The 21214-nt window shown below is 37.7% G+C and overlaps 5 protein-coding genes across 8 annotated transcripts in view; 1 reads left to right on the top strand and 4 right to left on the bottom strand.

Annotated features, from left to right (window-relative positions):
• Window positions 1-537, bottom strand: part of LOC104821739 — a 5187-nt gene extending 4650 nt beyond the window's left edge. For 3 of the 4 annotated variants that reach the window (XM_010552735.2, XM_010552710.2, XM_010552727.2), the window contains exons 1-2: window positions 211-537; window positions 89-126 (exon numbers count right to left, since the gene is read on the bottom strand). In XM_010552735.2, coding sequence (XP_010551037.1) covers window positions 89-126; window positions 211-270 — 98 coding nt within the window. In that variant the 5' untranslated portion in view covers window positions 271-537. The remainder of the gene's footprint in view (window positions 1-88; window positions 127-210) is intronic. The other variant, XM_010552719.2, reaches the window with a different exon arrangement.
• Window positions 538-1210: 673 nt separating this feature from the next.
• LOC104821761 (p21-activated protein kinase-interacting protein 1) lies at window positions 1211-3141 on the top strand. Its single transcript, XM_010552748.1, has 3 exons — window positions 1211-1933; window positions 2533-2830; window positions 2925-3141. Exons 1-3 carry the CDS (start codon window positions 1265-1267, stop codon window positions 2993-2995), a joined length of 1038 nt encoding a protein of 345 aa, XP_010551050.1. The 5' UTR covers window positions 1211-1264; the 3' UTR covers window positions 2996-3141.
• Window positions 3142-3663: 522 nt separating this feature from the next.
• LOC104821768 (ERAD-associated E3 ubiquitin-protein ligase HRD1B-like) lies at window positions 3664-8734 on the bottom strand. The gene is made up of 8 exons (XM_010552761.2): window positions 8598-8734; window positions 7772-8326; window positions 6782-6958; window positions 5992-6141; window positions 5638-5846; window positions 5283-5430; window positions 4628-4838; window positions 3664-3976 (listed from the first exon to the last, which is right to left on the bottom strand). Exons 2-8 carry the CDS (start codon window positions 8302-8304, stop codon window positions 3869-3871), a joined length of 1536 nt encoding a protein of 511 aa, XP_010551063.1. The 5' UTR covers window positions 8305-8326; window positions 8598-8734; the 3' UTR covers window positions 3664-3868.
• Window positions 8735-9260: 526 nt separating this feature from the next.
• Window positions 9261-13963, bottom strand: LOC104821776 (4-coumarate--CoA ligase 3). The gene is made up of 6 exons (XM_010552771.2): window positions 12689-13963; window positions 11381-11579; window positions 10185-10330; window positions 9975-10042; window positions 9762-9864; window positions 9261-9596 (listed from the first exon to the last, which is right to left on the bottom strand). Exons 1-6 carry the CDS (start codon window positions 13787-13789, stop codon window positions 9492-9494), a joined length of 1722 nt encoding a protein of 573 aa, XP_010551073.1. The 5' UTR covers window positions 13790-13963; the 3' UTR covers window positions 9261-9491.
• A 2981-nt stretch (window positions 13964-16944) lies between these two features.
• Window positions 16945-21214, bottom strand: part of LOC104821785 (endonuclease MutS2) — a 4714-nt gene continuing 444 nt past the window's right edge. The window contains exons 2-6 of the mRNA XM_010552782.1: window positions 20758-21198; window positions 19532-20411; window positions 18771-19295; window positions 17850-18308; window positions 16945-17299 (exon numbers count right to left, since the gene is read on the bottom strand). Coding sequence (XP_010551084.1) covers window positions 16997-17299; window positions 17850-18308; window positions 18771-19295; window positions 19532-20411; window positions 20758-21198 — 2608 coding nt within the window. The 3' untranslated portion in view covers window positions 16945-16996. The remainder of the gene's footprint in view (window positions 17300-17849; window positions 18309-18770; window positions 19296-19531; window positions 20412-20757; window positions 21199-21214) is intronic.

Here is a 21214-nt window from a genome sequence, read left to right on the forward strand (position 1 = left end):
CTCTCTCTCTCTCTCTCTCTCTCTCTCTCTCTCTCTCACACACACACACACACACACACACTAATTGAATCGGAAGTAAAAAAATCACCTTCCAAAATCAGCTTTAGCGAATCCCACCTTACCGTTCTGCATATGAAATTAATTGAAATCGTTATACAGAATCCAACAACACAACAAAATGAAGAGGAAGGGAGAGAAAGCGAAGCATACACGGTGGATAATGCGGGAGAATGAGCTTTGAACGGATCGTCCGCGCGCAAGATTCATCATTTTCTTAAGAACGATGGAAATTAGCAGAACCCTTGACCCCTGATTCTGAAATTAGCGATTCCAGATGTTAGTTTCGACTTCCATAGCAGAAGATACGGGTCCAGCCCTCTTCGGACGGAGAATCAGAGAATCGTACTCGAAGTCACGGATTCCATCTCTCGGTTGCACCCGGATTCAGCGTATTAGGACTTAAACCCTCTCATGTAGGAGAAAACAGGAACCACCGGGAAAGGAAGCAATGGGAAAAACAAAGTGGGAAATTGGAGGAAAAGGAGATTAATGTAAATATGTGCATATATTCAGGCACGTAGACATATATATATATACATACAGGGAGAAAATAGCTAAAAGAAATTCAACTTAAATTAAGCTTAGAAATTTGTATTTAGAAAAATATTATACATGATATAAAAGTATTAAAAAAAGGTTATTTAAGTATATAATTTGTATATTATAAATACTAAATATAATATAAATTGGTTTATTTATTTACATATCAAATCGATTTTATACGTAACAGAAAACTAAAATAAAACGTAACTGTTATTATTTTCATTCTGTATTTATAAACCAATTTATATTATATTATGATAGTTATCACATCTTGGGTTATTTATAAACCAATTTATATTATATTTATGAGAGTTCTCAAACAATATATATTTGGTTGTATATCTTTATTCATATCAAATTTAAAATAGAAAAAGTAACACTATTATTTAATATTTCCAAATAAGATGAAAATTTGGAATAAAAAATCATATTTGATTATAATTTCAAATGAAAGTAAAGAAAAAAATAATTTTTTGTACTCATACTACAAGTGTATTGTTTTATATTTTTTATAAAGAATATAAACATGTTGCAATTTTCCTTTTCTTAAAAACTAATTAATTTATTTTTTTGGCAGAGGAGTATTAATTTGGCATCTACAAGCAGCACCTAAAAACCCTAGCATTTTGATCAGAGCCCAAAACCTCAGAGACAGTTCACCATGAGCCTCATCGCAGGCTCCTACGAGCGATTCATATGGGGTTTCAAGCTTAAACCCTCCAAGCATGAAGACGACTCCAAAACCCTAACCCTAGCTCCTCTCTTCTCCTACCCTTCCCACATCTCCCCTATCACCACCGTCGCCGCCGCCGGACCCGCCGCTGCCTCCGGAGGCTCTGATGACGCCATCCACCTCTATGACCTCCCCTCCGCCGCTTCCCTTGGCTCCCTGCTGGGACACAACCACACCGCCTCCATCACCGCCCTCTCCTTCTTCACCCCTCCGTCGCTCTCCTTCCCGCGCAACCTCGTCTCCGCCGCCGCCGACGGATCCGTCGCCATCTTCGACGCTGACCCTTTTGTGTTGCTCAAGTCGTTTCGGCCTCACAAGAAGGGTGTGAATGATCTGGCGATTCATCCCTCGGGAAAGCTTGCTTTGACGGTGTCTCGGGACGAGTGCTTGGCGATGTCGAATCTGGTGAGGGGAAAGAGGAGCTTCTGTTGCAGATTAGGTCATGAAGCAAGTCTTGTGAAGTTTGATTCCAGCGGGGAGAAGTTCTTCATGGTGGTGAATAGCAAGGTTGGAGTCCATCAAGCTGAAGATGCAAAGCTTCTGTTTGAGCTTGAGAACCCTAGTCGCAAGAGGATTCTCTGTGCTTCCCCTGGAGAGGTCTCTCTCTCTCTCTCTCTCTCCTCAAAGCTTGAACTTTTGCTCGGTATCTAGTTAACCCACGATTGATTTAGGCGAAAATTCTAGATCTTTATTCGAATCAAAGATTGGAATATGTAGTTGATTGCATTGCGTGTGGTCTCAGAATCTTCTATGAACGTGTTTTACTACCTGCGTGAATCTTCTTTAATAGCGGTTTTGAGGTTCTTGCCAGAACATTCTCTGTTAGTTTTAGATGTAAAGAAAGATGTCGGCTTCAGCTTTGGCAATGCAATTTCCAGATCGTTTACATTTGTAGATCAAAAACTTTACCTGTTTCGGTGTGTTTTCGTGATCGTGCATTGGTTCCCAAAGCGGCCTTTTTTATGATACGAAAGCAAGTTCTGTCGAAAAGTATTTTGTGAAAGATTATGAATTCCTGTTGGGCAGTTTTACCCCGAAAAACACCATGGAAACAATATGCGGCTGACTTTTTTTTCTGGATTCGTGTTGTGTTGAGCCTTTGATTAGATATTCCGTACTAGGTGAGCACCCTTTTGTAGTGCATAAAATCGATTCTTTTGGGTGAATATTTGCTACTTTTGTTTGCTCCGCAACAGAATGGGACTCTGTTTACGGCTGGAGAGGATCGGGCAATCACGGCTTGGGACACAAATTGCGGGAAGGTTGCTTATTCCATTGAAGACGCTCACCCTGCTCGTATTAAAGGAGTTGTTGTTCTTACGAGGAACGATAATGATGGTGCTTCGGAAGACCCGTTCTTGGTAGCTTCTGCATCATCTGACGGGATCATACGAGTTTGGGATATCCGAATGGCCGTGAAGGAGAAGGCAAAACCATTAGCCGAGACCAATACGAAATCGAGATTGACATGTCTTGCCGGTTCTTCTCTAAAATGTGAGTTTTGAATTGTTCTGCTTATATATGCTACATATTGAACTCGTATAGGTTAAAACTATTTGTCATCTTCCATGGTCTCGTACTGTTTCAGCTCTACGGCGTACTCAGATCGGAAATGCGGCTCAGAAGGCGGATGAAGCAGATGACGGTGACTCGGACTGAGAGCTGATTGAAGCTTTTTGTGTATCAAAAATTTTGATCTGATGGAAGGCCTGAGACGAGTTTTGGTGTAACTTAAAACATGATCTATCAGCAGAATTTTAGTCCTGATACAACCGGGAAAGAGCATAAACATCAGCATTGATTAAGGCCTGAGACGAGAAGATGGCTCTATGTCACGGTCAAATAAATGGGACCATCTATTTATAATGAGGATCCACTCGCATGAATGGTAGTGATCGCATGGATCCGACGACCGGCGATGCGAGAGCCAAGGAGAGACGTAATTTGACCGAAGAGGCACAGTGAGGTGAGACGGAACCGAATCGAAATCGATTTTTTTTAATCTTTAAAAAAATCGAAATCACTAAATAAAACTCAAACTTGCTCGAAAGCGAAACTCAAGTTGTCACCTCAACACCTTCCAGCTGCTGAAATTGTCGGATCCGCAGCCCCTGTCGCCCCCCTCCCGCATCTCACCCCTCATGGCCTCACGCTCCCTCGTGACTCGGATTACCAGAGGATACGAATAATCGATCGACGAAGCCTGAATTCGAACCCGCACTCCTTTGATCAAGTATCCAAATTTCGGACAGTACCTCCAGGCACCGAGCCCTAACACTGACCAAATGACTGATCAAATAAGTAATAACACTTGGTCAGTCCTAATATACTGGTTAAATCACTTTCATTGTGGTAACTTAAGCTTCAACCTCTGAGAACAGTGCAACAACATTTACACTTTCAAAATCATTTTTTTTCATGCCTCACTTCAGAACTTTCTCACTAAGTAGTAAGTACCATTTACACATCCTATTTCTTTTTCTTCGGCCGTTCACTCTTCTCCAAATCCACCACATTCCCTACCTGCTACTCTCACTCATCCGTCTCCATGACCGACTTTCCTTTTGCATCTTTATCGATTCCTACTCGGGAATCTGCGGATTCGGACTTCTCAAGAAGTCGAAGTCTGTGTTGTAACACCTGCATATGATCAAATACGATCAAATCCACAAAAAAGTTAACCGTGCATACTTTGAATCCATGTTTCATTAACCGTGCAGGGACAAGTGTGTCTGCTTTGCACGGCCGTTAAACCGCTGAGTAACCATCCTATATCATAGATGTGTCTGTTAATTTAAGCTTGGATATTAGTGTGTTCTAAATGAGAACTACCCTCAAGAGAAAAACCGAAATCCAGACAATAATGTATATCTCATATAGTGTAGCATCATGTAGTTGAAGCTCTTCTCCAATGCATCACACTATAAAAGGCACAGAGACTTGTGATGTTCTTGACCCAGAAATATTCTAAGGATTTTTCGGGCATTCGGAGCCATCATACTAAGCTTAAACTAAAATTGACTCCCTTGCATACATCAGCACCCAATCAGCAGTACAAATTACAAAATTTATTGGTAAACTATTCACAAGTTTCCAAGTCTGGGTCAATCTGAAACCAAAACAGAACTCAACAGCCAACATAGAGATTGAGCTCGGACCAGATTTGGTGTCTTATGTCTAAAGCAGGGGGGGGGTTCAACTGATGGTCATAATTCATACCTGGACTGAAAAATATTTTAGACTTGTAGAAATCAAGGACGAACGAGTACGGAGAGGTCTGCGGAAGCTTACCTCAATCTGGGATTGAAGGAATTTTCTCTGAGCTTCCAGCTGAGCCTCTGAAATCTCTGGATTCGCATCTGAATTTTCTCCGGGAGCCACATACCCAGGCAGCTGAAATGGCAGAAACCCATGAGGAAAAGACTGGAAAGACACTTGCTGCTCTGCACCTTCTGAGGAACCAGGTAAACCAGTTTGAGGAACCAAGGAATAACCCGGAGACCTTCATGAAATTCATCAAACCCGTGCGTTAATTGGTTTTCCAACATATTCTTGGAGGAAAACAAGAGTTACAAAAAGATTATGCCAGCAAAAAACCAGAAAATAGATGGAATGAGATGGAAACTGAGATTAGAATAGCTGAAACTATAGCAGTAAAAAAATTAAACTAAGATGATATATGTAAGCACATAGCTGAAGGTTCCTTTGTTATACAGTCCTTAGCTTCCTAAGATTTTCTCGTCTGAATACTTTGTTACTTAAAATCATGTCTGAGTATTCTGTTATTCAGTCCATGCAATGACATTTCGGTAAGGCCGACCTAATTCTGTTGGTTGAAAATGTATAAAGTTAATGAGAAAATCGAGTCTTCACTCTACACTAAATTCTAGTGCTAAAACCAAGCAACAAAGAATCCAGGTGTACAATGTAATACATACATACATACCACATTAGTGTGTTTGCAGATGGATAAACAAAGGATTTTCCATATATGGAGGCTGCAGTGGCAGCAGCTTGAAGCCTGGCTTGGTGCCTGCTCAAACTATCACTGGAAGCAGTAACAGAAGACGACTGACTACCCGAACTTGAAGCACCTGTTCCGGTTGCAATTGCAGAAAAAGAAGGAAACAAAAAAGGACCTGAGGCCTAAAATTTCCATGTAAACTAAGGATATTTAAGCTCATAGAAGCTGAACTCAGACATTGAATAACTCCCATTTTCACGAATCTCAAATAATGGCACGGCAAAGAGTACAAAATGACATCATAAATGGATACGCAAGAGTGCAGCAGGATGAATACCCTGCTGAGGAGAATCTTGGTGTGATCCACGTTGGCCAGTGGCTGCTGATGTGCCATTTTCAGGAGGTACAACCAATGCTCTGCATGTAGGGCATGTATGCTGCCGCTCCAACCATGACCGTAGGCAATGGACATGAAACAGATGCCCGCATATAAGTTTCTTAGCAGTGGTCATTTCTTCACGGCATATGATACAGGTAGCATCATTACTGCATATCCATGGAAAGAAATTAAGGGCCAGAATAGAGAAGAATTGCCTAGAGTTCCACATGATTTTAGAAGCAGTTGCGGAGAGCTGATAAAACATTTCAAGACCCAAGAAACGGAAATCTTCTGTGGATATCTGAAACTTACGCATTGAGTTCTTCAGGGGTTGCATCAGGAAACCTATCATTCATGTTGGAAGTGATTTTACGATAGCGGAGGTAATCAGCAACACGAATCTTGAAATTTCTAAACGTTTCGTAGAGCTCCCGTATCAAGTGCAAGGGAACACCATAGTTCCTAAATAATAAATGGAAGTACTCAAATTAGACATGAACACATTTGAGACCAAAAGAAAAAACATTTGAGACCAAAAGAAGCATAATGTTATGCAAAGTCCAAGCATCTTTGATCTAAAAAGATTAGACATGCATTGTACTGTATTGAAAAGGTTTCCCTTTAATAGGAACCAAGGATATAACAAGCGTTCTTCTGTGGAAGAAGAAGAACTAGTAAAACTTCCTCCCATTCCATCCATTCCTCCCCTGGACTGAAACCACTATGAACCATCTCTTGCATCACTTTTTTTAAAAGTTATCAAGCTTCATTATCCTATTGATGCATTATTTTGACATCCCTAATTATACACAAGGTGAATAAAACATGACACTGACATGTTTATAGATTGATCAAATGTTTTACTCAATGTTGTGGCGGCCTATAACCGAGAGATAAAAATACATAAGATCGTGTTGTGCAAGTAAATTTACTCTTGGAGCCAATTTGCAGCGATAAATAGTGTAGGACAAAAGTGACTTAATAATAGCAACTGCCACAACTTCAGTATCACTGATTAGTCAGCATGGGTTCCAATTTTGATTTTTAGGCATAATATCAATGATTTGGATTAGTGGAAGATGAAATGGAATTGGAAACTTACATGAATATCACAAGGAAGAAGCAGATATACATAGACAAGTGAAGCAGGTCGCGAATAAGCTCCAGATAGAACGTATACACTGGCTTTTTTTCCCATTGACCTTCCATAATCATATCGCTGACATAAAAAACATACTTTACCATAATCGAAATAGTTGTTGTTGCCAGTATCATATACCTGCAACAGAAACTTATCAGTTAAATAACATATGGCAAGATGAAATATAGTCTAGAAAGTTTGAATCTGAAAACAAACTTTTAAACCAAAATTCCTTGATACGAAAATTTGAAAAAAAAAAAGGAAAAAGAAAAAGAAAGTCAAATGAATATCCAAGGTATAGTTCAACTACATACATGACTAAATTAGATGAAGCATCACACAACCTGATTTCACGAAAAAAAAATCCCCATGCAAATATTATCACCTACACACTACCAAAAAGCCCATCCATATTCAATAGATGTATATTCCATGATTCCTTCGTGATAACAACTGAAAAACTCAGAAATATTTAGGGTTATATACTTTTTCCACAACTCTTTAAATCACATCTTACAATTAAAACTCTGAAATTTAAACAGCTCCAGCAAAGACATAGTAGAAATATACCAGCTACATATGGATATAAGGGAACAAAATCGATAACCAAAGCATGAGGCACACCGAAGCAACTCTGGCGCATACTATCTCAGAGAACCACTCTGATCTAAACTCGGATATTCGAAATTCACAGGTTTTGGAAACTCAACAAACTCTCAAAAACTTTCAGAGCCCTGGTCCTAAATCCACTTTTCAAGAAACACTTAAAACATCATAAAACAAAGTATCTATATATAATCCATACCCTCTTGACAACTTCTCTTCCAACAACTCTCCGAGGATATAGTATTCTTAACCCATCTAAGTACTGAGCGAAAATATATAAGAATGATCCTCCAAGCCAATTGAACTAGTTACTACCACTAACAAAAAGAAGCCAAAGATACTTACTCAAATGAGAAGAACAGAGAAACCGAAGCCTGCCGTGTTTGAATTAAGTGCCTTATAGAACTGTACATAAAGAGGCCATCTAGGAGGAGGAGGAAACCCAAGAAAGAGACTATGCGAACATGTGACAGCATAGGTACAGAAGGAGTAGTCTCGATGTACTCCATTCTTTTCTGAGCCATCCAATGCAAAGCCTTGATCAACAAAAGAGTGACGACCATGGTGAGGAAAACAACAGAGAAGTCCTGTCTGAAAATGGTGATGGCAAAGAGTATCTCCATGAGCTCTCTCCAAGCTTGCTCATTCAGCCTCTCGATCTCGGCTTCTCTAAGGGGACCCAGAAACACGCATTTGACCAATTGCCAGAGACTGAACATGATGACCAGACACATGTTGAGAAGAAGTACCAAGCTTATCTTAGACGTCGACAAATACACCATCGCCGGGTAAAATTGACCTCTGCTGCTAAAAGCATGGTAAACCACAGCCAAGGTTGCAACCAAACTGAGACCCGCGTAAAGCTTAAGTCGAATCATCGTATCTCCTCTTTCTTCGCGCCTTCACAGCATGAAAACACAGATTTCAATAGATCAGATTTCGAATTCCATCGATAAAATGACAGCTAGGGACTATAAACCCAAATCCGGGAGTTGTCCAACGAACCCAAATAATCGTCAACTCAATCCGATGAAGTTAGTTTCCCAAACTACTCAAAGATCAACGCACGAGAACGAGATCGCGACAATTTGATGGGAAGTTGACATCCACGAAGAAATCAGAGATAAAATAACATGCAAATCATGTACAAGAAACAAATTAAATAACATACAAATCACGACCGAGGGAGAGAATCCTAGTGTTATGTCGTCGATGCGTTGAAGAAGAAAAGATTCGGACTCTGGCCGCCGGGAAGAGAGAAAATTAGCCAACCTTTGGGATTCAGATTCGGAACTTTGACGAAGACGACAAATCCCTCCCCTGTTCTTACAAGCCTTTTGCGTCAGTTTAACCAATAGATTTTCGACACGTGTCTTTATTTCAATTTTTCCTTTTTCCATCTAATTTATCCGATCAATTGTACAGTCATTTGTAGATTTATATATGTAATTCATTTTTCTTGTTTAAACATCCTCACGATTTAATTTATGCGTGATTTTTCTTAATTTTCCATACCATTTGTGAAAATATTTCATAATTGTTAATAAATTTGTTTGCTATTTTTTTTGTTGTCGCCTCCTTTATTTTTAATTTCACCACTAAAAATTTCACCGGTTCTTCGTTCTTACAGTTTGTGTTTATTCCCTTAATTAAAATTGATCGGATTCCCAAATCCCAAACTTATTCCTGATATTTATAATACATCTCATACATTTACGTTACACATAGTTTAGGTTCAATATGTCACATTTCATAGTCCATATTATCGTTTCTTAAAGGGCTTAAATAATTGCAACCAAACAAATATTGTTTATATATAAAATAAAATAACTAATTGTCGGACAAAAAGAAAGTGGTCATTCTCATAAACAATACTTCTTACGATTTTTCTCCTCCTTTTTTTTAAAATTTATTAAAAGTCTTCTTCACACAAACTTAGAATGGAGGGAGAAGCCTTCTACCTAATTAGCTTCAAACACAAATGGCAGCTACAATCTGAGATTACAAATGAACTTCACAATACATATCAATGAATTCGACCCGAAAAAATAAAACGGAAACGGATTCAGCTAAGTCTCGCTTTCAAATCTTTTCTCAGAATTTTCCCGGACGGCGATTTCGGGATCGAAGCAACGAAGAACACCTTGTGCAATCTCTTGTAGAACACCACCTATATATCACAAACACCTCTTCTTACGTTCACATACATTTGTTCCAAGATTTGTCACATTTGTTCCGGTTGTTTTTTTCTATTAAATTTTGACTAGCTAGGGAAAATTGTGTTTGGATATTTGGATAATATATAGCAGAAGAATGCTGTGCTGTGAAAAGGTACCTGTTTGGCTATGTACTCTTTCACGTCCTCTTCCGTGAGTTCGTATCCGTTAGACCTAACCACGAACGCTACGGGAACTTCACCCGCGACTTCGTCCCGTTGCCTATGAATATATATGCCCGAGAGGGCGGTGAAAAGACGACATTCGAAAGAAAAAAAAAATGGTATATATATATGTATATAAAGAATTTAGTGAAGTGGAATGGAACTTACGGGACAACAGCAGCATCTGCAATGGAAGAGTGGTTGATGAGAAGTGCCTCTAGTTCTGCCGGTGGAACCTGTTATATCACATTCATTACCATTATAAAATAAAACCCCATGAAATTTATTACCAAAGCAGCAAGAATTCATTTTGATATTCAAAATGGTGGATCTATATATATATATATATATATATACGTGTATAGATAGAGGACTTGCCTGGAATCCTTTGTATTTGATGACCTCTTTGAGCCTATCGACGATGAAGATCTCATCATCTTTATCGACGTAGCCAATGTCGCCCGTGTGGAGCCAACCCTCCGCATCTATTGTTGCTGACGTGGCTCCCGCGTCGTTCAAATACTCTGCGCCAACTCCACAATTTCCGTAAAAATATGAATTTCCCAAATACCCCCTAATTCTATCTTGTATTTTCAATTTTACCCCGCTATGTTATTGCGGATCCTCCCAAGTAACATGACGTGGACGCGTGTGTGGTTGTGCGAGTGTGACGTGAGAAAATAAAGTGTGATCACATCTACGAGTTCTGCCGGTCCACGTAGATTTCATGTCGTTATCCTCTTTTATATATAAAAATATATATATATATATATATATATATATATATCCACGTGAAGAAAATAATAAAACGGACGTTATAAATATTATCTATATTGAGAAAAAACTATGAAAACCTAATTGGTAAATATATTAGCAGGCAAAAAGAATCAACGAAACAAGGCTCCAGTATTTTGCAACTGTTGGTGAAAAAAAGCCTGTAATTAAAAAAAATCATAACGTGTTTAGCACGTTAAATAACGAATGACGTGTATTTTTTTGTAATATAATGTGATATATACAAATCTCAAGTAAAAACAAACTAAAAATGAAGTATCTAATTACAAAAAGAAGTTGGATTTCTAAAAAGACGAAAATAAAAATAATGAGATGGAAATCCCGTGAAAAGAAATCGATATCATAAATTCATGGATACAATTATCATTTTTTTTGGTAAATCTTGAACTAAAGACCGTATTATAATCTCGGGGACGAGATCCAACCATATATTTTGGATTATACACCTCCTCTCCAAACTTGAGATTCGACTTCGGGACGGAAAAAACGTTTTGCGTTCTCATCTCACCGGTTGAACTAATCAAGTTTGGATTTGTTTTTATTTTACTATTGATATTATATATAAATTAACTGTAAAAAAATGCTTGAAGTTTATTTTTTTCTTTGTTTCTTATTATTATTCTTTAAAAAAATTGTACGTTTAGATAAATATGAACCCGAAAAAGTGTTCATGCAATTTTAGTGGAAAAAAAAATCCAAAAAGGGAGATGTCTACAAAACAAATATGAGCAGGAAATTAAAAGAAAAAAATAAAATAAAAAGGAGAAAAAGAAATTAACCTTTCATGATCTGATGCCCGCGGATACAGATCTCGCCGGGCTGGTCATAGCCAAGAGCCAAACCGGTTTCTGTGTCGATCACTTTAAGCTCTGCGTTTCGAACCACTGTCCCACACGAACCCGATTTTGTCGGAACCGGTTCTTTCGCAAACCCTAGGCTCATTGTCAACACCGGTCCCGCCTCCGTCATTCCGTATCCCTTCATTTTTCACACATAATTACATCATATTCTGACATTATATATCATGGCAATTATCATTATCATTATTATTAGTTTAAATAGAAATATTTTCTTTTTTGTGATAAGTAACATTTTGACTCGTGAATATATAAAATCAGATTGTTAATATATAATTATATATAAATAAATAGACTTCAATTTTCAAATCAAGTAATTATCTATTTTTTAAAATAAAATTAATAAAATAAGTGAATAAAGTGAAACTATCAATAACCAAAATCGAAATAGCCGGTGATAACCAAATTGAGAAGTTTGATTAAAGATAACCGATTACAGCCGAATAATTTTATTTAATAAAAATTAATTTATATCAGTGGTAAAAAAAAGTGTATAGTTAAATAAGATTATTTAGGAATGAATCATGAAAATCTCATTTTCAGCTAATCAGAATTAACATGTGATTATCATTTTGATTTTAAAGTTTTATAATTTAACTGTTTCTCTTCATTCGAAGCGGCAACCTACCTCACATCTGATTCAAATAAATAAGGTGATGAGACTGAAATTACCGAAACACCCTCATGAATTAAAAAAAAAAAAAAGGGAGAAGCAATGCCAAGTACATTGAGAACATCCCAACGGTACGTAACCGGAATTACGCCGGAGACCACACGCAAACCCTCTCACTCTCTTTCCATGAATATATAATTATATATAACCCCAAAAAATATTCCAAAATTTCAATACATAAAAAATAAAAACCCTAATTTTCCCGAAATTCTATAAGTTGTGCTTTTTGTTTTTATTTTATTGAAAATTTAATTTCATCTACGATTTTCCAAATTTATCGATTAAGAGATGAGTTCCGACCAAAACTCTCCCACTGGCACCAGGAAACTTAAACTGAAAATACCCGGAATTCTTTTTTTTTTCTTCTTAAATTAAAGAAAAAATATTTTTCATACTATTTGTTTTGTTGTCTCTCGCTCTAAAATTCGAATATTCTATTATTACGGGGTGTTATTGCAATTCAGTGAATGTAGGGTCAAAAAAACAAAAATAAAAAAATTGAAGGGTCATTACATAATAATATGGATAATAGGCGATTTTTAGAGAGAGAAACAAACCTGACCAAAGACGGCCTGAGGGAGGCGACGGCGGAGACAGTCTTCGAGCTCCTTCCCCAGAGGAGCAGCGCCGGAGAGAACCAATCTTACGGAGGAGAGATCGTACGAATTCACGGCGGAGTTCTTCGCCATAGCCAAAACCAGCGGCGGAACAAGCGCCGCCACCGTCACTCTGTGTCTCTGAATCAGATCCAACAACGCTCCGATCTCGAATTTGGGCATCAGCAGAACCGCCGCTCCTGATCTCAGGGAACATAGCAACACGCTGTTCAACGAGTATATGTGGAACAGAGGAAGAACGCAGAGTACGAGGTCGTCTGGTTTCAGGTACAGATTCGGATTCTCTCCGTCGACTTGTTGCGCAACGCTTGTGATTAGGCTTTTGTGTGTTAGGACCACTCCTTTGGGGAGTCCGGTGGTTCCGGATGAAAATGGCAAAGCGACCGGTTCGTCTCCGCCGGTTTCCGCCATTGTTTCCGGCGATGGGTCGGTCTCATTTTCGTCGGAGAGTGAGGAAAAGTGGAGACAATTCTCAGGCGGATCGTCTGTCGTCACCACCGTGAAATCTTCTCCGATTATCAGAGACTTCTCCGCTTCCTTGTCGCCGGAGAGAGATTTCAGTTTGTCGACGTATTGGGACTGTGTGATCACGAGCTTTGCTCCCGACAAGCGAATCTGTTTGGAGATCTCCTTCGGAGTGTAAAACGGGTTCGCTGTCGTGGAGATAGCGCCGATCATGGAAGCGCCCATGAAGGAGAAGACGAACTCCGCCGAGTTATGGAGCATGATCATGATGACGTCACCTTTTCCGATCCCCAACCTGGACAAACCGGCGGCGACCCTCCGGCAGAGGAGATGAGTCTGGGAGTATGTGTAGGTTTTTCCGGTGGAACCCTCGATGAGACAGGGCTTGTCTGCGACGGACGACATGTTCTGGAAGCAGTAAGTATGGAGAGGGAGATGGTTCGGAATGTCGATGTCCGGCAGCTTTGACCGGAAAATCCGCGGCGGCGCAACATCTCCGGCGACGGGGGCAGGAGCAGGGGCTGCTGCTTCAGCCGGTTTGTGAATCTTGGTCTCATGCAGGGCCGCGGTTATCATTGTCTCCAACTCTCTCTCTCTCTCTCTCTCTCTCTCTCTCTCTCTCTCTCTCTCGTGGGGGGTTTTGTTTGGATGAATTAGGAGGAAGGTTGAAGAAGAAGAAGAAGAGATAAATAAGGGAAGCGAGGGAGAGAAAACAATGCGGTGGTAGGTGGAAGGAATGGCTGTTAGAGTTAGAGAAAGAATGGAGGATCCTTTGGTTGGTTCCATTTTCATTTATAACCCAAAAAAAAATTAAAATTAAAAAAAAAAACATTTATAAGGAATAGTCCCCCCATCTACTGTGGTGCATATTCAATATATGCATGCATGTGGAAGGGAAGTATGTGGTTATTATTCTCATCAAATGTTACAATTTGAAGATTTTATTTTCGGGGTGTATATAATTACAATTTAATTCGATTTAATTTAAATAAAACCATACTAAACAAAAATTGAATAGCATGTTTTCGATTATTAATACAAACAATTAAACTGAACCGAAATTGACAAGATCATTTACTGGACAACCTACATGGAATCCGATTTGCTTATCCCCGACCAAATATTTATTGCTGATGTATCTACCAATGATTTTGACTATATGAAAAATACGATATATGTACATATTGTGTGTATATATCCATTCATTTTGAATATATTATACGCTGTATTTTATTTTAGCAAATATTTCTTGGCTCAAAAGGTCATTCATTATGCGTCCAATGTCCAACTATTTGTGGCCACATCTCTTGGTTTGATTCCACAAATTTTATGTTTTTTTTTGTTATTGCTGTATATTGTATTATATATTAATATTTTACAAATATTAAATTTAACAAAAATAAAATAGCTTTCTTTGATACTATTTTAGATAATATTTCTTACAATATTTTCTTAAACTTTTGATTTTCTATTTTTTAGAATATAATTATAATCTTTTAAAATTGTTTTAATGAATGTAGAAATTTTTATATGGATGATTCTTATATACAATTTTTACTATTTAAAATATTATATTTATTTCTATTCTCACACTCTATATATTTTTGGATAATTTATGTTTTGTTTTTATAGATATTTTAACTATATAAGTTAAATTATCTTCAAATAATTTATTTATCTATTTTATACATTTTTTTTAATCTAAATATAATAATTCAAAAAATATCATCATTGTCATCGTTATGATCTTTTTTATTATTTTGATCTACATTTATTTACATAAAAAAAATTCATGATCTTGGTAGTTATATATATATATATATAATATAAGATTATATGTAGAGTAACGCTCCACGTTGCATGTCATGATGCCATGGCCCATGGGTCACTGTTGTTTTGATTTAGCCTTACATTCCGACTAAACCCCCGAGTCGGATTTTGCTGAACTGACTCTTTTGGTTATGTAGCAATGCTTATGACGTTTTTTCTTTTTTTTTTCTTTTTCTTTTTTTGGAAATGATAATGTTTTCATTAAACCGTTTTACAAAAAATCTGAAATCACAAAACATTTTTTTTTGTTAATTTAAGCCTACATGATCATACATTTATTGGTTAAAAAAAATTCATGATACATTTTAGGGAAAATCCTATATAAATATATCAATTTATAAAAATAGTTATAGAAGTATAAATTGCAAAAGTCTAAAAAAAATCTATCAATTCGTTAAAGTTTGTCAATTACACAATCTCTAACGGTATTAGCATTTAGCCACGATGATGGTTTCGTCATCAAAACTGACGTGATTGAACATAAAATCCAAATCAATTTTAGATCATCTTCATTTCATCTTGATATATCCACATAAACTAATTCTACTGGTAAGTGTGGATACAAAGTATCTTTCATCCCAAGTTTAAATCCCATAGAAAAGGAGTTCAACAATGATTGATTTTGGATCTAGGATACTAGTTGGACGTTGGACCGATCGGAATCCTATTGAACCTCCTAATTATCCAAAAAAGCAAAATCTCGATATCATACACAAAATCTATAACTTTACTAAGGAAAAAACACACATATAAGTACACATATATATGTGTATGTGTATATAAATATGTATATATATATATGTATACAAGTGTGTATATACATATGTATAGGATTGAGTATATGTCAGTATATGTATATATGTGATTTATAAAATGTTTTGGATGACTTTGCTAATGCGACGGTTTTGTCTGTTTATATGGTGTTGGGATATTTTTTATTCTCAATCTTCGGACAACTCTAGTATTTATAGAGAAACCTGTCAGTTTTTAGAGAATTGGTGTAATTTTTGTATTTTTATAATTTCTATTTTTTTATAACTTTTAAATAAATTGAAATATTTAAATAAAAATTTCAATAATTTCAAAGATATTTTTTTATATAATTATAATTTATAAGGTTCAGTAAATTCAATCCAATCATAAAGTATAGTTTTTCTAAACTATTTCAACATATTAAAAAAATACGTAAAAAACCTTTAAACATTTAACTCATCTACGATTGTCAAAATAAATAAAATGAGGTGACGTACCATAAAGAAATACAAACACGTCATATTATTATAGTTGAATTTTTTGACAATCGGAGATAGTTCATGTATTTTTTTCGAATCACTCAAAAGTATAATATTTTTTTTTTGACAATAGTAGAAAAGTTCATATATTTTTTGGGATTAGTTAAAAAATTTAGTGTTTTTTAGACTCATTTAAAATTTGACAAAAAAAATTTAGTATTTTTTAAATCAAAATGAGGTGAAGTGTCATAAAGAAATACAAACACGTCAGATTATTATAGTTGAATTTTTGACAATCGCAGATAGTTCATATATTTTTTTCGAATCACTCAAAAGTATAATTTTTTTTTGACATTCGTAAAAAAGTTCATATATTTTTTGGGATTAGTTAAAAAGTTTAGTGTTTTTTAGACTCATTTAAAATTTGACGAAATTTTTTTAGTGTTTTTTAAATCAAAATTGGAAAGTTTAATTTTTTTTTAGACTTTTTCTATTTTTTATATTTGTTCTAAAGATGAAAATTATTCGGATTCTGATTTACATGTAATTAATATTTCAAACTAATGTCTTTTTCAAATTTTGAGATTTTTGTTATGTTTTTTCATTAAAAAAAAGATTTTTTTTCTACTTTAATTCATTATACTCATATATTAGGAATAACTGAATGAATGTAGTAAGGAGCCGTTTAAATCATATTCGAGACAACAATGGAAACTAAAACTCACTTGATGTAAGCAACTGTACATCCATGGTTCACAGCACTCTCTTCCTCGTACCTAGAAACCCGGCGATGCTTTCTCAACCTCTCGAGCACATTTTCCTTCAAAACGCCTGTCCCCATTCCATGCACGATGAAGAGAATCGAACCCGATTCTCTCCCCGATATCGCCATCTCGAGCTGGTGAATTGCTTCTTCTACTCTCATCCCTCTTAGATCCATCGTGTTCTTCGACGTTTGCACCCTCGGCCCGAACGCTTCCCCTCCTCTTATCTCTTCTGCGGCACTCGGAAACTCCCGGCGTAGCTGTTGTTCAAATCCTCAGTGAGATCAGACAGTATAATCAGCACATAAAATATATGTCCTAAGCTGCTGAGCTGCTGATTATGAGAAAATGCAGTTCGTTCGAAAATGCTTTGAACCTGTTTTCAGGCTGTGTCTGAAAGGCGCAAACGCGGTTATCAGACAAGGGTTAGATCAAACTCATGCTTGTTTGTGACAAATCCCCGAACTATGGATCGAATCCGAGACCTTTCGGGAGGTGAACAAGCATCTAGAACACTAACCCACAAGCCTTTATCTATGCAAAAAGTTTCAATCTTTTAGAACTTTTTGCCCCTCAATTCTACCCTTTTTCTTTTCGCATACCTTTCTTGTCATTTTCATAGTGAAATCAGACTTTTTACTGCTTAGACGTATCTAATACATACATGTAGGACACACTTTAAAGCCTAACTCATGTGATACACCAGATATGTCGGGTACGATTAGATTTCATACATCACAATCAGACAAATACAAGCATGGCCCTCAAACAAGAAATTTCCCAACGAGTTGGAAGGAGGAAGATGGGTACCTGTCTCCTCGGATGCATGCCAACGTTAGCTGGTTGATTGGTTTTGCTATTCCGGACCGGCTTTATCTCATTCCTCTTCATTCGTACTCTTATCTTACCGCGCTGGACTAGTATTGTCTCATCATCTCTGGGATCTTCAACGACGGTAGCAATCTTGTCTCCTAGTCCTATCACAAGAACTTGATCACCCTTTTGTGGTGAGTACTCGCTGTCTGCTTCATCTGCAAAGATAAAATCACTAGGGCTGCAAGATTTGATAATCTCTGCAAGTGCCATTTCTGTTTTTCGAATTAAGGAATTGTATTGATCGGGGCGAGCAACTTTTAGTTGATCTTCAAATTCAACCACCACTTTCTGCATCTCTAACTTTGCAGAATCTAGATCTTGTTGCACCCTCTGAGTTTCCTTCCTTCGAAGTGCCCTTTCACGCTGATCAAGATCATCTGACTCATGCCGAATCTTCAAAAGATAAAACAAAGGGGAACAAAAAGAAGGAAAAGAGAAACCAGTGTTACAAAGGGATACATACCATAACTAATAGTATAACATCATCAAAACAATGTTAGTTTTCAGATTCTAGTGGAGCACCCCATTCAATATTGCAGTTTCGAATGCCTTTTAACAGTGTACATAGAAAGTTTAACCGATGGTCAGTTCATCTCTAGTTAAGTGAGGCCATAGCACAAAAGTTTCAGACACCGAAGTTGTCTTTAAAAAGTACAACTGAAGGTAAAATTTCAACCACCCAAATATTGATAAAAGAAAACAGCAATGATGTGATGCAACAACATGACTATCCGTAGCCATTTTCGGTAGGAAATTATCTCAATGTGTCTATCTAAGATCACGAGCATAAACGACAATTTGCATGGAGTAGAGCAATGGTTCGTTCCATTTACAAGGAAAGAGAAGCAAAAGTACCTCATGGTAAAGATTCATCACGTCTGAATGAAGAGCTGCAACCTTGGTTGCCTGAAGATTCAGTCTATTCCTTTCCCCCACAAGGGACTGAAATAACAAGCCTTTCCTCTTTAGTTCTTGCTCCGGCTTTAATTTCTCCATCCATTTATGTGCATGTTCTATTATTCTCCTGTTGAATCCAATTGATGTAGCTATGCTCAACGCGTTTGAGTCACCAATACTTCCCCAAAGTACTCGGAATGTAGGCTGTAAAGTTTCCATAGAGAATTCCATGGCAGCATTCTGGAACTGAGGCTCATTATCCTTCAAACGACTCAAGTCACCGTAATGTGTGGTTACAACAGCCAAATTAACACGCTTTTTCACATACTGCAGAATACTGGTGGCGAGAGCCACACCCTCCGAAGGATCAGTTCCGCTACAGATTTCATCAAGCAACACTAGTGACTTTTCCGAAGCAAGATCAATTATCTGACAGATCCGTGAGATGTGGCCGCTGAAGGTCGAGAGATTTTGCTCAAGAGACTGCAAATAGAAGTTTATGTAACTCAATAAATATTTAACAGAAGCAGAAAAGGGGATATTTGCAAGAAAACAATATTGTTTTTTGCAGATATACATGCAGAGACATTCAGGAAAAGAATAAGACGTTCTCTCAGATTTCTTCATAAGAAAGCTTTAGTTGTTGTTAAACCTAGACAGAAATAGATAATCGCGATCTCAGTTGATATGATCTTTTGCAGGGAATCGTACAGTAGTACCTGGGGATCCCCAACATCTGCCAGGATAAGATCAAACCATGGCAACCTCGGGCAGTTCTTAGCTGGCAAGTACATTCCAGACTTTGACATAAGAGATATTAGACCCAATGTCTTTAACAAAGCAGTCTTTCCTCCAGTGTTTGGTCCTGAGATGACAACTACTTTGGTTCCACTTTCAACTTTAATGTCTATTGGCACAGGGAAACTATTTTCATCTTTTGGGCTTCCGAGTTTGGATCCAAGAAGTAGTGGATGCTGTACAGAATCAATATCTACAGCTAAGGATTCATCATTTCCACCCAAGTTCACCGCTTTTTCATGTTTTGAAGTAATACTTGGATAGACACCATTGATCCATATAGCATGAGATGCTCTTGCAAAAGCGATGTCAACTTCTAGGATTCTATCCAACAAATGCAACAGGCCCCTTCCCGCGTCTGATACTTCAGATGTTAAAAAGCTCAAAATGGTCACTTCCTCATCTTTCTCGGAGTTTGCAAGCCTCACTTCCAAGTTATTAAGCTCTACCGCCTCTTTTGGTTCCATGTAACATGTTGCCCTTGAACTACTAACGCTTAAAATAACACCCCCCGGAAGTAAATGCTTGTGTGAAGCCCTGATAGCAACACACATCCGTGATCTGCGCTGTGTTATCAAGGGCCTGTCAACTCCCCCTGCCTGAAATATCCGAGTTGCTTCTTCCTTCAAAAGAGAATCCAAATTCTCCATGTTTCTCTTCCTCTCAGCTCTTATGATCTCCAAGTCTTCACTAGCTCTATCTAGTATTACTGATAAGTTGCAGTCGATGCAAAAACCAATCTTTTGCTCCAAATCAGTCTCGAAATCACAGCCTTTAAGTATTTCGACTAGGGGAGCGATCCTATAAGACCAAAGGATTCAAATCTTGAGCTGAGCTTCTGATTACTAATGGAGAAATTACGCACATATGGCTAAAAAAACATTTGGCAGCTGCTTTGGCACACACTAAGACCACTCACAGATCTCATTGTACTTTTAGCAAACTCTTTAAGCCTGAAAGGTACAATACATATGTCTGTTGCTTCATCCAGAATTCTCCATAGGAAGTGCTTTAAACCAAATAACTCATCAACATAATCAACAAATTAAGCAAAACCCTAAAGAGAATCTGTTGTTTATATGGAAGATTAAAGTCAGCTCTCTCTAGACCATATAAAAAGCAAAATTCCGTGAAACGAAGGATTTACCGCTCATCAGTGGGTTGTACTTCCTGTAATCTATCAAACGCAGACCTCGCCGCCATTAACGTGCTCCGAACTGCGCAGAGCTCTCTGACTGTAAGCAACTGACCATCCATAGCACGCTCCAGAACTTTCGACACATCAATGACTTTAGACAGATCCAAGCGCCGCGATCCCATGGCCTCCATGGCCGCCAAAGCAGCCTCCGTCTCGTTGAGGAGCCTCCGGCTCTCCTCCGGAGACTTACCCACCGGAATTTCGGCGTTGTTGGCGGTGGAGAGACCCATGGTCGTGGAAGTGAAGGGAGAAAGCTGATTGCAGAGGGCTCGCCATTCAAGGACCTCGAGAGTTTGGGCTTGGATTGACTGTGCGGAAGAGGCGGCGCGTGCGGTGGCGCGTGGCAAGAATCTTAGGGGAGAGATTGGAGGTTTAAGAAAATGGAGGGAATAGCACAAAAGTTTCA

This window comes from Tarenaya hassleriana, unplaced genomic scaffold, assembly GCF_000463585.1.
Source record: "Tarenaya hassleriana unplaced genomic scaffold, ASM46358v1 Cleome1, whole genome shotgun sequence".
NCBI classification, from domain to species: domain Eukaryota; kingdom Viridiplantae; phylum Streptophyta; class Magnoliopsida; order Brassicales; family Cleomaceae; genus Tarenaya; species Tarenaya hassleriana.

Excerpts from the sequence above, each read along its gene's own strand:
- LOC104821776 (XM_010552771.2), bottom strand. The coding sequence starts at position 13,789 with ATGATAACCGCGGCCCTGCATGAGACCAAGATTCACAAACCGGCTGAA. Across the intron at positions 10,331-11,380 it reads CGGGCATCAGATCATGAAAG|AGTATTTGAACGACGCGGGA; the intron begins GTTAATTTCTTT and ends GAGTTGGCGCAG. Across the intron at positions 10,043-10,184 it reads TCAAATACAAAGGATTCCAG|GTTCCACCGGCAGAACTAGA; the intron begins GCAAGTCCTCTA and ends GTGATATAACAG.
- LOC104821768 (XM_010552761.2), bottom strand. The coding sequence starts at position 8,304 with ATGATTCGACTTAAGCTTTACGCGGGTCTCAGTTTGGTTGCAACCTTG. Across the intron at positions 6,959-7,771 it reads TCTCTGTTCTTCTCATTTGA|GTATATGATACTGGCAACAA; the intron begins GTAAGTATCTTT and ends TTTCTGTTGCAG. Across the intron at positions 5,847-5,991 it reads ACCCCTGAAGAACTCAATGC|TAATGATGCTACCTGTATCA; the intron begins GTAAGTTTCAGA and ends ATGGATATGCAG.
- LOC104821761 (XM_010552748.1), top strand. The coding sequence starts at position 1,265 with ATGAGCCTCATCGCAGGCTCCTACGAGCGATTCATATGGGGTTTCAAG. Across the intron at positions 1,934-2,532 it reads TCTGTGCTTCCCCTGGAGAG|AATGGGACTCTGTTTACGGC; the intron begins GTCTCTCTCTCT and ends GCTCCGCAACAG. Across the intron at positions 2,831-2,924 it reads TGCCGGTTCTTCTCTAAAAT|CTCTACGGCGTACTCAGATC; the intron begins GTGAGTTTTGAA and ends GTACTGTTTCAG.